We start from the raw sequence: 16256 nt of genomic DNA on the forward strand, positions 1-16256 counted from the left end.
AGCTGAGGCCAAGCTTTGAGAGCATTGAATATCGCTCTCAGTTCCAGAATATTTATCGGTAGAAGAGATTCTACCCGAGACCAAAGACCCTGAGCTTTCAGGGATCCCCAGACCGCGCCCCAGCCCATCAGACTGGCGTCGGTCGTGACAATGACCCACTCTGGTCTGCGGAAGGTCATCCCTTGTGACAGGTTGTCCAGGGACAGCCACCAACGGAATGAGTCTCTGGTCCTCTGATTTACTTGTATCTTCGGAGACAAGTCTGAATAGTCCCCATTCCACTGACTGAGCATGAACAGTTGTAATGGTCTTAGATGAATGCGCACAAAAGGAACTATGTCCATTGCCGCTACCATCAAACCTATCACTTCCATGCACTGCGCTATGGAAGGAAGAGGAACGGAATGAAGTATCCGACAAGAGTCTAGAAGTTTTGTTTTTCTGGCTTCTGTCAGAAAAATCCTCATTTTTTTTTTTTTTTTTTTTTTTTTTTTTTTTGACAAAAAATACATATAGTTAAATGAGAAGGAACCTTGGTTTCCCCACAGTCAGAACACAATCTATCTGGTAGTTCAGACATGTTAAACAGGCATAAACTTGATAACAAAGCACAAAAAACGTTTTAAAATAAAACCGTTACTGTCACTTTAAATTTTAAACTAAACACACTTTATTATTGCAATTGCGAAAAAGTATGAAGGAATTGTTCAAAATTCACCAAAATTTCACCACAGTGTCTTAAAGCCTTAAAAGTATTGCACACCAAATTTGGAAGCTTTAACCCTTAAAATAACGGAACCGGAGCCGTTTTTATATTTAACCCCTTTACAGTCCCTGGAATCTGCTTTGCTGAGACCCAACCAAGCCCAAAGGGGAATACGATACCAAATGATGCCTTCAGAAAGACTTTTCTATGTATCAGAGCTCCACACACATGCAGCTGCATGCCATGCTGTCCTCAAAAACAAGTGCGCCATACCGGCGCGAAAATGAGGCTCTGACTATGATTAGGGAAAGCCCCTAAAGAATAAGGTGTCTAAAACAGTGCCTGCCGATATAATCAAAATACCCAGAATAAATGATTCCTCAAGGCTAAATATGTGTTAATAATGAATCGATTTAGCCCAGAAAAAGTCTACAGTCTTAATAAGCCCTTGTGAAGCCCTTATTTACTATCTTAATAAACATGGCTTACCGGATCCCATAGGGAAAATGACAGCTTCCAGCATTACATCGTCTTGTTAGAATGTGTCATACCTCAAGCAGTAAGAGACTGCACACTGTTCCCCCAACTGAAGTTAATTGCTCTCAACAGTCCTGTGTGGAACAGCCATGGATTTTAGTTACGGTGCTAAAATCATTTTCCTCATACAAACAGAAATCTTCATCTCTTTTCTGTTTCTGAGTAAATAGTACATACCAGCACTATTTTAAAATAACAAACTCTTGATTGAATAATAAAAACTACAGTTAAACACTAAAAAACTCTAAGCCATCTCCGTGGAGATGTTGCCTGTACAACGGCAAAGAGAATGACTGGGGTAGGCGGAGCCTAGGAGGGATCATGTGACCAGCTTTGCTGGGCTCTTTGCCATTTCCTGTTGGGGAAGAGAATATCCCACAAGTAAGGATGACGCCGTGGACCGGACACACCTATGTTGGAGAAATATATATATATATATATATATATATACATATACATATATACACACACACACACACACACACACACATACATATATATATACACACACACACACATATACACACACATATACACACACGCACATATCTATCTCTATATTTATACCGCTATCTATCAATCTCATACATACACACACACAATTTATATAACGTGCCTGTGTGGAATTACCAAATCAAAGGAAGCAGAAGACATAATTGCTTGTGTATGTACACCCAGCTTTATGGGTGTAGACATCTTACAGATGACAAGGGGCAGAGAAGAAGCCATAGATAGGTATAAAAGGAAATATGTATGTGTAAACTGTATTTTTCTGCTAAATGTAGCTGATATTTGTGCATTCGAAAGCACACAACACTGTACAGTAATTACAAAGTGAATTAGACAGAAACAGGTTTTTGCACCAAGAGGAAACTCGTTTTCAAGGTGCACGGTCACATACATACAACACATTCAAATTTTCACTAGCATGATTCCTACCAGGTTTGAAGGTAATGAGGCAAGATCTGTTGGTGCAGGTTCCTTCTGGGAAAATCATTACCTTAAAATAAACAGAAGAAAAAATAAATAAAAATATATGCTGAAAAACAGAAGACCCACGAAATAAAAATACAAAAAACATTTAAAATTAAATATCCCAGTAGTTTAGAGGTTTTGTGAACTGTTCCAGTAACCATCAGCTACAAAAATACTGGAGCGCTACAATTTACAAATAATAAATAACAAACATCAGGTCCCAAGTGTTCCATGGTTCAAAATATTCAAAAACTAAATAAAAAGTTTGTTTTTTTCCTTCATGGAGTATAGGAGTCGCCATATAGCTGTACATACCTGAACAATGAAAGAATGTATATTTATTTAGTTAGGAAAGGAGCGCGCATACATGCTTGAGCAAAAAAGAAAGAGATAGCGTGTAAGTGTGTAAAAAAAGTCTGAATATACATTAAAGTGAAAGTAAAGTTGGTCCCCTTCGAACACATTAATTTTTTCTACTACCTTAATATATTATGATCGCTAACTTTATTTTCATAAATGTATCAATAATTAGAAGTTTTATTAAAAATCTAATTTCCTACCGTATTTATTCCAACTCCTCCCATCCTCTACTTCTTATATTTCTGGGTTCTGACGTATAGATCGGTCCCAACCCGCTCTATACGTAGCTCCAAAGCGCATTCACAGTAGCTATTTTTATTGCGCATGCGCTAATCCGGTACGGCTCCATCTACTGCACTTGCGCTTCTTGACGAAACTGTTTGTGCCCAGAGAAACGGGAGCGCGCTCCTGATATATTAGTGCCTGGCCAAACATTTGCGCATGCGTAGATTAATAAGTAGACGGGTGACGTGGTTTCACGGCCGCCTAACGGCCAGATTTTCAATTGGTTGTTGACAACACGTGACCGATTTGGCTTCCTCCAATCACGGCAGGGCCTCACGAGATGGACGCTCTGGGGGGAAGCCGTGATTGGAGGAAGCCGGTTTTGTCATTGGTGATGTATTCACAGAGGACCTGCATGCGGGGGATGCCGATCCGGCTTTGAAGAAGTATAAGGTAAGTATTTGTAAAATACGGTGCAATGTAAACTTTCATCAGTGAAAGTGCCCCTGTTTTTAATAGTATATTTAAAAACTGGGCCCTAATTGCTGAAAGTTTATATTCACTTTAACCTGCTCTTACCCAAAGTAATCCTAAAAACCTGGCATTTTGGGGAGGCTTGGAGGACAGGTTTGAAAACCAGTGAGAAACTAAATGAAATCTTTTCAGCAGTACTTAGAAGAGAAATGGCCCCTTGACTCTCTCTCCCATGCGCCCCCTACCTCCCTCCACAAATAAATAAATAAAAAAATTCAAGCCACACCAGCTTCTACCCTAACATCAAATTCCACTGGCCTCTCAATCGATTCCCTTCGTGTTTCTTAAGGGATAAATTATTTGTCTCTGTACTGCCTGGTGTAAAGTATGAATATAGGGTTCACATTTGATGATAAAACTGTTAGTTCTTTTAAAAAGGGTCTCCTAGTGCAGTGATTTTTAACCTTTTTTTTGCCGTGGCACACTTTTTTACATTAAAAAATCCTGTGGCACACAACCATCCCAAAATTTAAAAAAAATCACACATTGTAGCCTAATACAGCATATATATACACACATACACACAAACACACACATACTGTATGTATTGTGCTGTTATGCGATGCCTCCTACAAACTATCCCTGCACTGGGAGTAAAAAACAAGCAACGTTTAAAAAATATGTCACACTGTTGTCAGTCTGCCGTGGCACACCTGAGGATCTCTCACGGCACACTAGTGTGCCACGGCACACTGGTTGAAAAACACTGTCCTAGTGTATCCCATTGTTTTCTAGTTAACAGGCTTAAATTTGTTTAAATTCAGAGAAAGTTGGGGACTGTCCAGAGGCCTTTTTTAAATATATCCTTGATACAATTTAAGAACGCCTCTCTCTTTAGCTGGTCTACAGATAATCTTGAGAGAAGAAACCTGTCACTGGGAGGAAAAGTCTTGAATTCTATCTTGTACCCCTGAGATACAATTTCCAAAGCCCACAGGTCTGGGACATCTCGTATCCAAGCCTGAGCAAATTGAGAAAACTTGCCCCCTACTAGATCCGTTCCTGGATCGGGGGCCGACGCTTCATGCTGACTTGGAGTCAGCCGCAGATTTCTTAGACTGTTTCCCCTTTGTTCCTAGACTGACCAGACTGCCAGGAAGACATGGATAGTTCCTGCTTGGAAGAGGAATCGGAGGGTTTACCTCTAAAGTTATGAAAGGAACGAAAATCACTCTGATGCCCTTTCTGCTTATTCTTCTTATCCGGAGGATAAGATCCCTTTAATCCTGTGATATCTGAAATAATTTCAGCAAAACCAGGCCCAAACAAGGTCTTATCCTTGTAGGGAATAGCTAATAACTTAGATTTAGAAGAAACATCCGCAGACCAGGATTTTAATCAGAGGGCTCTGCAAGCTAGGACCGCAAAACCAGACATTTTTGCTCCTAGTTTAATGACCTGTAAGGAAGCATCCGTAATAAAGGGAATTGGCTAATTTAAGAGCCTTAATCCTGTCCTGGATCTCCTCAAGAGGAGTATATGTCTGAATAGAATCAGACAAGGTATCAAACCAGTAAGCTGCAGCGCTGGTAACAGTAGCAATACACACCGCAGGCTGCCATTGAAGACCTTGGTGAACATACATTTTCTTTACTAATGCCTCCAATTTCTTATCCATCGAATCCTTAAAGGGAGAGTCTACACCAGAATTTTAATTGTTTAAAAAGATAGATAATCCCTTTATTACCCATTCCCCAGTTTTGCATAATCAACACGTTTATATTGATATACTTTTTACCTCTGATTACCTTGAATCTTAGCCTCTGCAGACGGTTTTCAACGGTTTAGAAATCAGTTTGAATCTACCTAAGGTTTAGTTTTTCAAAAATACCACCAAGAGAACAAAGCAAATTTGATGATAAAAGTAAAATTGAAAGTTGTTAAAAATTGCATGCCCTATCTGAATCATGAAAGTTTAATTTTGACTAGACTGTCCCTTTAAAGGAACAAACTATCCTCTATGGGAATAGTGATCCTCTTAGCCAAAGTGGAAATAACTCCTTCCACCTTAGGAACCATTTGCCACGACTCTTTAATAGAGTCCGCTATAGGAAACATTTTCTTAAAAATAGGAGATGGAGAAAAAAAGGAATACCGGGTCTCTCCCACTCCCGTGCAATAATCTCAGAAGCACGGTCTGGAACAAGAAATACCTCCACTGCAGACGGAACATCAAAATACTTGTTCAGCTTAATAGACTTCTTAGGGTTAACAACGATAGTATCAGAGTCATCCAAGGTAGCCAAAACCTCCTTAAGTAACAAGCGGAGGTGTTTCAGCTTAAATCTGAAGGACACAACTTCAGCATCAGCAGAAGGAATTATAATGCCTGAATCCGAGATTTCACCCTCAGATGTACCTGAAGAATCCTTATCCTCAGACTTTTGAGAGGAAATACTTTGATTAGCCACTTGAGGATCAGAAACCTTGGTTACTGTTTCTTTAAATTCCCTTTTGCATTTTCCCTGCAGCATAGGAAAAGCAGACAGCGCTTCAGATACCGCAGAGGATACCTAGACAGCAATATCTTGCAAAGTAACCCAGATGGAGCATGAGAGGAAACGCAGGGCACTGCATGCGCAGATGGAAAGGATTGGGACGCTTGAGGAGACAGTTGTGGCACATCTGAAACAGGAGGCTCCTGAACAGCATCCGCCTTAGATAATGATGGTTCAGGGTCAAAAAGTCTATTTCTATAAGCTAAAGTTCTTTCAATACATGAAGAACAAAAAAGGTACTGGGGTTCCACCTGGGCATCAAAACATAAGCTACAGGTAACATCCTGCACAGCCTCTTGATCCATATAAAAAGGAAGCAAAAAAATAAATAAAATATATATATATATATATATTTATTTATTTTTTTATCTTTTAACAAAGGATATATATAATACAGAACAAAAAAAATGTAAATAAAATGTTCCTTTTAAAATTACCAAATCAAGAAAACATACCCCAGGCAACACCCTACACCTCAGCAGAATTACTGAGGTGCCTTACCTGTCCTGCAACCAGCAGCAAACTGAGGAAAAAAAACAATCCCGTTTACAATCTAGATTCCAGAGAAGCAAAAACAGCAAAAAGCCCTCCGAAATATGTGCACAGAGCCATCTGAAATATATGCACCTCACTCTACAGGAAGTGAAGAAAATCGTAAAAAAAAGCAATGACATCAAAGAAACAGAACCTCCCTAAAAGGGACGGTCCTACAGCTTACAAAAAAGCCATTTTTTATTTATTTTTTTAAACAAGGCTTAAAAACAAACAAACCCCCAATAAAAGTACATAATTCGCTACTAAAAATGGATCCTCACTGAGCCATCAATAAAATAAATAACTGCTCACACTAAAAGTGCCGGCAAAAACTGCCAAAAAAACCTGCACCCTCACAGGAATAATAAAAAAGTCCCCCTGCAGCATTTCAGCTGAATAAGTGCCAAATTTTTCCCTGCTTACATAGAAAAATAAAACTGGCACTTACCATAACATTTATCTGTCCAGCAGTAGGACAGCTCACCTGGTTTGAGAGGATGCGATCCCTCACATGGACCTGTGGAAATACAGAAAGACTGAGTAAACCTACTCAGGCTTTCTAAATAGGGCAGCAAAATGATTTGGGAAAACGCAGTGAGGATTGTACCCCACAAGTTACCAATAGCTCAAAAGCCACCACTGTCCTACTGAAGAGACTGACATGGGCTAAGGCTAGACCCTTTAGAAAGATCAGAGCAAACCTACTCTGCTTTTAAAATAAAAAAAATCTTGATTGGGGATCAGACACCAAAACTTCACCTCCACCTGCACTGCAAGCAAAGAGAATGACTGGTGATTGTGGGTAAGGGAAGTGACATGCATAGCAGCTTTGCTGTAGTGCTCTTTGCCTCCTCCTGCTGGCCAGGAGTGATATTCCCTTTAGTAATTGATAATTCCGTGGACTCACCATATCTTAGGAAAGAAAACAACAATATCTGACTTCACTAGGGAGAAACTTTAAAACACAACTGCCAGACCAGTAAATATTACTGTATTAGGAAAATCAAGTTTGATATATGCAAAATCGATCGTAAATGCCTTAGTTTAAGGAGACACTAAAGTTAAAATTAAAAAAAAAAAAAACTTTCATGATTCAGATACAGCAAGCAACGTAAATAAAAAAAAAAAAGAAACCCTTTCCAATTTACTGCCTTTATCAAAATTTGTACTCTCTTTATATGCACACTTTTTGCGGCATCAGCTCCTACTGAGCATGTACAAGAATTCACCGTATATACATTTTTTGACTGTCACAGGATACAGGGGCAGAGGAAATGGAAGTAACAACTTTTTCACCTAACAAACCTAGTCCATAGTGTCAGGCTAAAATAAACACCCAGAAGCTCAAATATTTGTGGTAAGACACATTCAAGTCTGTTGGCACACATTAAATGTGAACTGGTCACCAAGTTTAATGGTTAAAGGGACAGTCAACTCCAAAAATTGTATTGTTTAAAAAGATAGATAATCCTGTTATTACCCATTCCGTAGTTTTGCATAACCAACACTGTTATATTAATATACTTTTTACCTCTGTAATTACCTTGTATCTAAGATTCTTTTGACAGCCCCTTGATCACATGGCTATTATCTATTGACATGCATTTAAGCCAATTAGTGCAGTGTCATCACAACCCAGAGGTGCAAGCACAATTTTATCTATATGGCTCACATGAACTGACGCATTTCATGCCCTTCTGGCACTTTGTTAAAGCGCCTCAAGGGAGCGAAACGCGTCAGATGAAGTCATCTCCGTATGTACTACACTCCAGGTCATTGTCTTTTTCACTGAGACTGACCTGTTCTTTAACTATGTGAATTAAAAAGGTATGTTTTAACCCAATACTTTCCAGCACTGTGATGCCTTTGTTCTAAGTGTACATTGATCCACCGGTTTTTGGGCTCAGGAAAGTGTGTGTGTGTGTGTGTGTGTGTGTGTGTGTATATATATATACACACACTAACACACACACACTTCCCTGAGCCCAAAAAACGGTGGTCCCACTTAGACAAGAGGTATACCGTATGTGCAAAATTAGACTTTGCTATAAGAGTCCCAATGATATGAGTGTCATTTAAATTCCACCACGGCTTGTCTAATAATTTTTTAGCTTTTTTGAAACGTCCTGTTTATATCTTCAGTGGGAGAAAATTGCCAGGTTCATACCACTCACGAGTAATTTCACATCAGTCACAGACATTGCATACATTCAGTAGTGGAATCCAAAGCGGATATATTCAAAAAGCAAAGTCATTTTTACATGCTTCAAGCATTCGTATCATATCACATAAGGACATCCGCCTCACCAGGTAGGCTAATGTGACTCCGTTATGAAGTTAATATCATGCAGTTTTCTAACCCAGCTTGATTATCCTGGGCTTACCTTGATTGTAGATTCTTAGTAAACTTGCTTCTATATCTAACTTACAAGACAGCTGTAGTTTATGCCATCCGTTCTTCCTCTTGCTCTCTGTAGTCGTGACGGTTTCCCATCCGTGAGTGTACCTGCATCTCAACCACCGCTGTGATTACAATATCTCCGGTGAGCAAAAAACATGGAGGGTACAGCTGTAACCCTCTCACAAACTGATTGCGACTAGCAACGCGCGTTTCACCCTCATTGGTGTATAGATCCAGGGCTTCATCCGGCTTGTTTCAAATTCATCAGATCACTGACTTTTAAGCCGTTCTGTTACTCCGCCCATACAGGTGAAATGATATAGGTATCTTAGTATGCAGTGATTCATTAACCAGTTGTTCACTATCTTTTTCCAAGTGATCGTTGTGTCTGAAAATCAACTTTTTACAAATAATTCTGCACAATATTACAGTTATTTTGGCATATTTACACAAATGAATTGCAACTTGGCTTTTAATTTTTTTCAGACAGTTCATAAAGCGATTTACGGCATATATATACATACACATCTATATCTCTATCTATATCTATATCTCTCTATATCTATATTTATATATATATATATATACACACACACACACACATATATATACATACATATACATATACATATATATATATATATATATATATATATATATATATATATATATATATATATATATACGTAGAAGCACATAGAAACAAACAAAAAATCTTATTTAAAATGATTATAAATTTGGAATAAGTATTTTGAGGTGAGAATACTTGCAGATGTGCGATGCCTATTTTGTTATTTACATTTTAAAATCAGTTTCGCTGTGTTCTGTTTTACACCTTCTGTCTGTTAAAACAAATTATGCACTGTTGTAGCGCTCCTGTAGTACTGAAGTTGTTTTGCCTTTTTTTCAACTAGATAAGTATCTGAAATATGCAAGCAACTAACCTTGCATTTCCCTTACAAGAATGCTCTCATACATTTTTTTTTCTTTCATATTTATTTTACAGGAAGAAAACAGACCAGTAAAATTCAGAAGCAGGAGGGTTGACCTGATTTGCAGCTGAATTCTGGTGTGTGCACTGTATAGGATTGCCCCAAGCCAAATTCCTATGCAGCTGATTTTTATACATTAGTTTAGTAGCAACTGTATAAAATAAACAGTGATAATTCAGCCACAGCAGACAGCCATAATATTCTACTAGCAATGCACTGTCAAACAGCTGTAATTTCAAAGCTGAGGTACCAAATTATTTTTGTTTGCATTAAAAAATAGACTTTTTCTAATGCAGCAAAAATTATGAGGAAGACAAACGGAAAAAGCTCTGATGGGAATCTTTTTTTTTTTTTTTTTTTTTTTACTTCTGTAATAAAAATAAAGAAAAGAGAACAAAGAAAAATGTTTTTCTGGCAGAAACGAAAATTATGCTTACCAGATCAATTCCTTTCTTTCCTGGCAGGGAGAGTCCACGACTTCATTCATTACTGTTGGGAATATCAACACCTGGCCACCAGCAGGAAGCAAAGACACCCCAGCCAAAGGCTATAAAATATACCTCCCACTTCCCCTATCCCCCATCATTCCGCTGAGGAAACAAGGAAAAGCAGGAGAAACATTAGGGTATAGAGGTGCCAGAAGAGAAAATAACAGGGAAGCTGCCTAAAAAAAAAATTATGGGCGGGGTCGTGGACTCTCCTTGCCAGAAAAGAAAGGAATTTATCTGGTAAGCATACATTTTGTTTTCTTTCCAAAGGCAGGGAGAGTCCACAACTTAATTCATTACTGAATTAAGTTACCCAAGCTCCAGGGGACACTAAATGAATAAACGGGAAGGCAAAAAAAAAAGTGAACCCTAATCTGAGGGCACCACAGCCTGCAACACCTTTCTCTCAAAGCTGCATCAGCCGAAGCAAACACATCAAATTTATAGAACTTAGAAAAAGTATGCAAGGAGGAAGAGGTAGCCGCATTACAAATCTGATCCATAGGAGTAGTCTTTCTTAAAAGCACAGGAGTAAGCAACTGCCCTAGCGGAATGAGCTGGTATCCGCTCAGGAGGCTGTTGCCCCGCTTTCTCATAAGCTAAGCGGATGACACTCCTCAACCACAAAGATAAAGAAGTTGCAGTGGCCTTCTGGCCCTTGCGTCTACCCGCATACAAGACAAACAGAGATGAAGATTGCCTGAAGTCCTTAGTAGCATGAAGGTAGAATTTTAAAGCACGAGCCACAACCAGATAATGGAGCAAACGTTCCTTTGTGGTAGAAGGATTTGGACAAAAGGAATGAACAACAATCTCCTGATTGATGTTATGATCTGAGACCACCTTAGGAAGGAACCCTAACTTTGTACATAAAACTGCCGTATCAGCATGGAAGAAAAGGTAAGAGGCTTCACACTGTGAAGCAGAAATCTCAGAGAGACTGCGAGCAGAGGCAATAGCCAACAAAAACAAAACCTTCTAGGTTAACAGTTTAATGTCAACAGAATGCAGGGGCTCAAACGGAGCTTGCTGCAAAACACAAAGAACAAGGTTGAGACTCCAAGGTGGAGCAACAGGTTTGAAAACAGGTCTGATTCTAGTCAGAGACTTAAAGGACTACACGGCCGGAAGATCCGCTAATCTCTTGTGCAACAAAACCAATAAGTCAGAGAGCTGGCAAAAATACCCTTCTCCAATCCATCTTGGAGAAAAGATAAAACCCTAGTAACCCTCACCTTGTGCCATGGAAAACTTTTTTACTCACACCAGTGGAGTTAAGTCTGTCATACCTTAGGGTAAATGCGCCTAGTAACCGGCTTACAAACCTGAATCAGTGTCTATGACACTATCAGAAAACCCTCTTTGGATAAGACTAAGCGTTCAATTTCCACGCAGTCAGCCTCAGAGAATCTAGATTTTGATGTAGGAATGGCCCCTGCATTAGAAGGTCCTTTGAATAAGGTAACCTCCAAGGAGGGGACGAGGACATTCTCGCCAGATCTACAAACCAGGTCCTGTGAGGCCAGAATGGTGCTATTACATTACCAGAGCTTGCTCCTGCTTGATGCGAGCCACACTAGGTAGAAGAGCTAATGGAAGAAAAAGATACGAGTCTGAACCACTAATGCGTCTACTAACTTCGCTTGAGGATCCCTCAATCTCGACCTGTACCGGGGTAGTTTGGCATTGAGACAAGAAGCCATGAGATCGATCTCTGGCATCCCCCACCTGAGAGTAATCTCTGCAAACACCTCTGGGCAGAGAGACCATTCCCCCAGGTGAAATGATTGTCTGCTGAGGAAGTCCGCTTCCCAGTTCTCCAGACCCGGAATATGAATTGCGGAAAGAAAACAGTTGTGGACTTCTGCCCATTGACGGATTAGAAACACCTCAAACATCGCTAGGGAGCTCTTCATTCCTCCCTGATGGTTGATTTAAGCGACTGAGGTTATTTTGTTTGATTGGAATCTGATATACCGGGCAGAACCTATCACGCCACTCTGGCTGTTGCCAGGGATGCAATGGTTCCTGTGAGTGTGCAGCGATTACGTAAATCGATGCACGTCTATTCCCCTCTCAAGCCAGATCCTTTGAACTCCTTGGCGGGAATTAGCTGTTCCTGTTACACAGACGGCCCCTGCTGCTAGTGCTGCAACTCCCTCCCCCCCCCGTTATTGGAAGTATACCCCAGATACCGTTGCCTGACAAGTACGATGTTACTACCGACTGTAGGGGTTTTCTCAACCAGTGCAGACTACACTTCCGCAATGATCCTCTCATCTTCGAGTCTCATCAGTCAAAGGTCACTTTTATAATTTCTTTATTAAAAGATAAGTCCCTAGCCTGGGTCTCTCCCCTTTTGGAGCAGAGTGCTCAACTCCCGAATGAAGCCGATGCCTCCATTTCTGCATTATCTTCTGTATTTGGGATCTCCGGCCTCACTGCTGCTGCAGAGTACTCTGTATTGGATCTCTGCCAGAGCAATAGATCTGTGGCACAATACGCCATCGAGTTTCGCACCTTGGCACATGAGACTAGTTGAGATGGCAGTGCTCTCAAAGCGGCCTTCAGGAGAGGCCTGCATGAGCGTATCAAGGATGAGCTCACTTATCGTGATGTTCCAACTTCCTTGGATGACGTCATAACAGGTATCAGTCTGCATACTCGCTTTCAGGAGAGACAAGCTGAGAGAGAGAGAGAACACGCAGAATCTTTCCCTCTTCTCTTCCTACTCGTCCAGTCTCTAGACTATCCTCTAACCCTTCTGCACCTCCAGTTACCTCTGAAAAGGAACCCATGGATCTCTTTTTGATTAAGCCCTCTGAGTATGAAAGACAGCGGAGGTTGAGACTGTTTCTATTGTGATTCTAATTCACACCAACTCAAGAACAGTGATATACTGCCAGAAAAAGCCAATGCTTAGAGGATAAAAGGTGGGGTACCTCTAAGTGTAGCCACTACTAAATCCCCTCCCTCTTCTCGGATCCTGGTACCCGTTACCCTTACCTTCCTTCAGAATTCCGTCCACGCTCAAGCCTTTATTGATTCAGGGGAAGCTGAAAATTTTCTGGATCACTGTTTCACGATTAATGCTGGGTTGCCTATAATTCAGAAAAAGCAATGTCTTAAAATAACTACTCTGGATGGCACTCCCCTTGGATCAGGTTTAATCCATTTCAAATCAGCACCCCTAACCTTCCCTGTGGGAGTTCTACATAGCGAACAATTGCAGTTTAATGTCATTCATTCTCCTGCACAACCAGTTATTCTTGGTCTTCCTTGGTTACGTATTCACAATACTCAGTTTGACTGGACTGAGGGACAGTTGGCCTCCTGGGTTAAATCCTGTTTCCACTCCTGCCTGGCTAAGGTTACTCCGCTGCATCACGTCCCTATAGCCAGCCTCCAGACCCCTTCTAATCTTCCCTCAGTATATGCAGAATTTACAGATGTTTTTGAAAATAAAGCAGCCGATATGTTGGCACCTCACTGTCCTTAAGATTGCAAAATTGACCTGTTTCCTGGAGCCCCACTACATAAAGGGAGGACTTATCTGCTCTCCAAAGCTGAAACCAAGGCCATGGAGGAATACATCCAAGAAAACCTAACTAAAGGCTTTATTCACCCTTCCTCTTCTCCTGCCGGGGCTGACTTCTTTTTTGTCAGTAAGAGGATGGTGGTCTCAGAACCTGTATCGATTACAGAGCCCTAAACAACATTACTATCAAGAATCATTATCCTATTCCTTTGATCACCGAACTATATGATTCGCTCCAAAATGCTTGCTACTTTACAAAGTTGGACCTACGTGGAGAGTATAATTTAATTCGTATCCGGGACATGAATGGAAGACTGCTTTTAACACGAGATCAGGGCATAACGAATACCTCGTAATGCCTTCCAAGCATCTTTCAATGATGTCTTCCGTAACCTCCTTAATCGCAATGTCATCGTCTATTTTATTTTGATGACAACCTCATATTCTCCTCCACCCTTGAGCAGCATCATGAGCATGTAAAGCAGGTACTTTTCTTCGCCTCAGAAATAATTATCTGGTAGCCAAACTGGAGAAATGCGAGTTTGATCAAGTTCAGATCCAGTTCCGAAGGAAGTTTTTGCTATGGATCCTACAAAGCTAACCGCAGTTCTGGAATGGCCTCAACCCACCTCATTAAATTAACTTATTTCTGGGGTTCTCCAATTATTGTTGCAAGTTTATAAATAACTTCTCCCAAATCGTTACTCCACTCACTGAGCTGACTAAACGAAACAGACTGCAAGAATTGGCCTCCTGTAGCTGTGGGTGCTTTCTCTTATTTGAAAAAAAAAAAACATAATTTATGCTTACCTGATAAATGTATTTCTCTTGTAGTGTGTTCAGTCCACGGGTCATCCATTACTTATGGGATATATTCTCCTTCCCAACAGGAAGTTGCAAGAGGATCACCCAAGCAGAGCTGCTATATAGCTCCTCCCCTCACATGTCATATCCAGTCATTCGACCGAAACAAGACGAGAAAGGAGAAACTATAGGGTGCAGTGGTGACTGGAGTTATAATTTAAAATTTAGAACCTGCCTCAAAAAGACAGGGCGGGCCATGGACTGAACACACTACAAGAGAAATAAATTTATCAGGTAAGCATAAATTATGTTTTCTCTTGTTAAGTGTGTTCAGTCCACGGGTCATCCATTACTTATGGGATACCAATACCAAAGCTAAAGTACACGGATGATGGGAGGGACAAGGCAGGAACATTAAATAGAAGGAACCACTGCCTGTAGAACCTTTCTCCCAAAAACAGCCTCCGAAGAAGCAAAAGTGTCAAATTTGGAAAATTTGGAAAAAGTATGAAGTGAAGACCAAGTTGCAGCCTTGCAAATCTGTTCAACAGAGGCCTCATTCTTAAAGGCCCAGGTGGAAGCCAAGGCTCTAGTGGAATGAGCTGTAATTCTTTCAGGAGGCTGCTGTCCAGCAGTCTCATAGGCTAAGCGTATTATGCTACGAAGCCAAAAAGAGAGAGAGGTAGCCGAAGCCTTTTGATCTCTCCTCTGTCCAGAGTAAACGACAAACAGAGAAGAAGTTTGTCGAAAATCTTTAGTTGCCTGTAAGTAGAACTTCAGGGCACGGACCACGTCTAGATTATGCAAAAGACGTTCCTTCTTTGAAGAAGGATTAGGACATAACGATGGAACAACAATCTCTTGATTGATATTCCTGTTAGAAACAACCTTAGGTAAAAACCCAGGTTTAGTACGCAGGACTACCTTGTCTGAATGAAAGATCAGATAAGGAGAATCACAATGTAAGGCAGATAACTCAGAGACTCTTCGAGCCGAGGAAATAGCCATCAAAAACAGAACTTTCCAAGATAAAAGCTTAATATCAATGGAATGAAGGGGTTCAAACGGAACACCCTGAAGAACTTTAAGAACCAAGTTTAAGCTCCACGGAGGAGCAACAGTTTTAAACAGGCTTAATCCTAGCCAAAGCCTGACAAAAAGCCTGAACGTCTGGATTCTCTGCCAGACGCTTGTGTAAAAGAATAGACAGAGCAGAAATCTGTCCCTTTAGCGAACCAGCGGATAAGCCCTTTTCTAAACCCTCTTGTAGAAAAGACAATATCCTAGGAATCCTAACCTTACTCCATGAGTAACTCTTGGATTCACACCAATATAAATATTTACGCCATATCTTGTGGTAAATTTTTCTGGTAACAGGTTTCCGAGCCTGTATTAATGTATCAATAACCGAATCCGAAAACCCACGCTTTGATAGAATCAAGCGTTCAATTTCTAAGCAGTTAGCCTCAGAGAAATTAGGTTTGGATGGTTGAAAGGACCCTGGATTAGAAGGTCCTGCCTCAGGGGTAGAGACCATGGTGGACAGGACGACATGTCCACTAGGTCTGCATACCAGGTCCTGCGTGGCCACGCAGGCGCTATCAGAATCACCGATGCTCTCTCCTGTTTGATCCTGGCAATCAGTCGAGGTAGCAACGGAAAAG

At 40.6% G+C, this 16256-nt stretch overlaps 1 protein-coding gene across 1 annotated transcript in view; it reads right to left on the minus strand.

The window, feature by feature from the left end:
* The window catches only part of LPCAT1 (lysophosphatidylcholine acyltransferase 1), a 451016-nt gene that overhangs the window by 180578 nt on the left and 254182 nt on the right, over positions 1-16256 (minus strand). The window contains exon 5 of the mRNA XM_053714577.1: positions 2183-2243. Within this exon, the coding sequence (XP_053570552.1) occupies positions 2183-2243 (61 nt within the window). The remainder of the gene's footprint in view (positions 1-2182; positions 2244-16256) is intronic.

This window comes from Bombina bombina, chromosome 5 (genome assembly GCF_027579735.1).
Source record: "Bombina bombina isolate aBomBom1 chromosome 5, aBomBom1.pri, whole genome shotgun sequence".
Taxonomy (NCBI): Eukaryota; Metazoa; Chordata; class Amphibia; order Anura; family Bombinatoridae; genus Bombina; species Bombina bombina.